Source organism: Rutidosis leptorrhynchoides, unplaced genomic scaffold (genome assembly GCF_046630445.1).
Source record: "Rutidosis leptorrhynchoides isolate AG116_Rl617_1_P2 unplaced genomic scaffold, CSIRO_AGI_Rlap_v1 contig395, whole genome shotgun sequence".
NCBI lineage: Eukaryota > Viridiplantae > Streptophyta > Magnoliopsida > Asterales > Asteraceae > Rutidosis > Rutidosis leptorrhynchoides.
The window spans coordinates 54,240-57,238 of NW_027266629.1; the positions used below are offsets into that span (position 1 = coordinate 54,240).

Here is a 2,999-nt window from a genome sequence, read left to right on the forward strand (position 1 = left end):
AAAGTTGTCACCAAGTACAAGTTCCTAGGAAATTTTCTGATTATGTTACAAATATTCTTAGTATAGGGAATTCTAGTGCTCTTAACTTTGCTGGACTTTCTTCGTTAACACCTAGGTTTGATTATTCTGCTGAGTTTGTTAAATTCTATGCACATTTGTTGATAATGAATGAGCCACATTCATTTGCACATGCTAGATTAGATGAGAATTGGATTAAAGCTATGGATGTTGAATTGAAAGCTTTAATCGATTAGGATACTTGGGAGCTTACTGTTTTGCCTCTTGGTAAGAAATCAATTGGTTCGAAATGGGTATATAAAGTGAAGCATAAACCTGATGGTAGCATTGATCGCTACAAGGCTAGGCTTGTTGCCAAAGACTATAATCAGGTGGAAGGAATTGATTATTTGGAATGTTTTTCTCCTGTAGCAAAGGTCGTGACAGTTAGAATTTTCTTTGCTCTTAGTGCAGCATATTCTTGGCCTTTACATTAATTAGACATTAATAATGCTTTCCTTCATGATATCTTGATGAAGATATGTATATACTCCCTCTTGATGGTTTTAATATTCCTTGTCCTAATCATTTTTGCAAGTTGAAGAGGTCTCTTTATGGCCTTAAACAGGCCTCCAGACAATGGAACACGGAATTTTCTTCTCAGCTCATTTACTATTTCGACAGAGTCCTAATGATGCATGCTTATTTCTATATAACAATAATTATGTGTTCATGATGTTATTAGTGTATGTAGATGATGTTCTCATAACAGGTACCTCAGAATCTGCCATTTTAGAGGTTAAAGCTTTTCTAAATGAGAAGTTCACTATTAAGGACCTTGGCCACGCCAAGTATTTTCTTGGTGTTGAATCGCTAGGTCAGAGGCCGGTATCTATCTTAGCCAACGAAAATATATTCTGGACATACTTAAAGATTGTGGTCTCTCTGATTGCAAAGCTGCTGCTACTCCCCTACCTCCTGGATTTGTTTTTCCCACAACTAACACTCTAGAGATCGGTCCCATTTACAATGATCTAGAGAAGTACAGACGATTGGTTGGTAGATTCCTATATTTAGGTGTCTACAGGCCAGATGTGTGTCATGCAGTTCAACAACTCAGTCAACATCTCCAGAAGCCATTCTTTCTTCATTGGGATGCTACTATACATGTTCTTAAATATTTGCATGGTTGTCCCCCAAAGGTCTTTTCTATCCCTCTTCAAACGACTTTACAGTAAATGCTTTCAGTGATAGTGATTATGCAAAATGTAAAGAAAGCAGAAAGTATTTGACTGGTTATTGTATATTCCTTGGTAATGCTCTTATTTCGTGGAAGATAAAGAAACAAAAGACTACAAGTAGGTCTTCTTATGAGGCAAAATACAAGAGTATGGCACATACTGTTTGTGAACTTTTATGGATTTCATATGTTATTGAAAGAGCTACAGGTCCCCCTTTCAACAACCAATTCCTCTTTGGTGTGATTCGAAATCTGCTCTCCACATTACTCGTAAAATAGTCTTTTATGAGCGTACAAAACATCTTGAAATTGATTGTCACATAGTACGAGATCACTACAAAGCTAGTTTTGTTTTGCCTCAGCATGTTCCTACTAAGGATCAATTGGTCAATTTTTTTACCAAGTCGTTGTCATATAATTTGTTTGACAAATTTGTTTCCACGTTAGGCTTGGTAGATCCCTCTATAAGTCCAACTTGAGGTGGGGATATTGAGGATGTAAATAAAGTTGTGAATACTTGTAATAGGGTAGAATAGTATTTTCATTCATAAACTGCTATGTATATATTATTGAACGCAACTGTATGAAATCATAATAAGAAAAGGAGAGTATTTCCTCTCTGTTTGAACCATAACCTCAGATCACGATTTACAATTTCTCTCTCTAGACCTGAGTAACTCCACGATGTCCTCAGTATCATTGTGAGCCTTGCAGGTCCGTCCAAGGCCGTATGCACTCAAATATTACTTAACGTTCATTATGTTCTAACTACTTAAACAACATCAAGACTACAAGTAGAAGGCGCGTGCTCTCTACCACTAGATCGTTTCACTTCCTGTTGAAACGGTATAGAAGAAGATAAGATCGGGAGAGAATCGTAAAAAGGAGAACGTGTTTGTGTAATTCATTTCCGATTATTTTTTCACTTAATACGATTTGAGTCTTTTATACAGATTCCATGCTAAACTAATGGTTTTCGTATACATTTAGCCCAATTACAAACATGTTAAATCTTATTTTTTGTTGCCATGACCAGGGGCGGATCTATTAAAGTGCAAGGGATGGCACTTGCCCCCAGTTCAATAAATAAGATTTTTCACTTCATCAGGATATTGAAACTGGTTTGTGGCGTGGTGTTTGAACAAACTCAACGAAATGTGTAGGTCATGAGTTCGATGTTTTTTTGAGGTACCAATTTGATTTTTTTAATACCTTCTCAGTTCTAGCCCACCAAAGGCTATTTTTATGAGCCTATAGTTTGCCCATCCTAGCAAAGTTATTGATATTGCATTATTTTCATTTTTTTTTTTTTTTTTTGTGTTAAAATCGTTATATAATGGACTGGTGATTAATCAGTAGTAATCCATAATAAAAATTGATTCGAACTAGATTTATTTTTCTCCTGCCTCTGATCTGTTGGTCATAGATTACTTTCTGATTAACATCACTATAATTGTGTTAGTGAATCCATTTTTGCAATTCCACTAAAAATTATTCATATTTATGTATTTTTTAACTCTCCTTTGTAAATGACTCATCTCGTTGTGATACTAATTACACCTAACAATCAGAATCCCGAATCATATGTACTCTTTTTCTAAAGAAAATATTCAGTCTATATTATAATTTATAGATTTATTTTGATATAGTTGTAAGATTCGCTATCACAAATCATTTTAAATTTTTGTTTTAGATTTTTTTCCCTAGTCGTTACTCGTTTTTATTGAATATTAAGCCATGTGCTTCACCCCGGCAGTTGACT

The 2,999-nt window shown here is 34.9% G+C and overlaps 1 protein-coding gene across 1 annotated transcript; it reads left to right on the forward strand.

The window, feature by feature from the left end:
* Positions 1-636: 636 nt before the first annotated feature.
* On the forward strand, positions 637-1,716 carry LOC139883422 (uncharacterized mitochondrial protein AtMg00810-like). Its single transcript, XM_071867599.1, has 4 exons — positions 637-874; positions 931-1,185; positions 1,272-1,445; positions 1,685-1,716. Exons 1-4 carry the CDS (start codon positions 637-639, stop codon positions 1,714-1,716), a joined length of 699 nt encoding a protein of 232 aa, XP_071723700.1.
* The last annotated feature ends 1,283 nt before the right edge of the window (positions 1,717-2,999 follow it).

Coding starts and splice junctions, on each gene's coding strand:
- LOC139883422 (XM_071867599.1), top strand. CDS start 637: ATGGAACACGGAATTTTCTTCTCAGCTCATTTACTATTTCGACAGAGT. Junction 1,186..1,271: donor TGTTCTTAAATATTTGCATG/GTTGTCCCCCAA, acceptor CAAAATGTAAAG/AAAGCAGAAAGTATTTGACT. Junction 1,446..1,684: donor TGTTATTGAAAGAGCTACAG/GTCCCCCTTTCA, acceptor TTTCCACGTTAG/GCTTGGTAGATCCCTCTATA.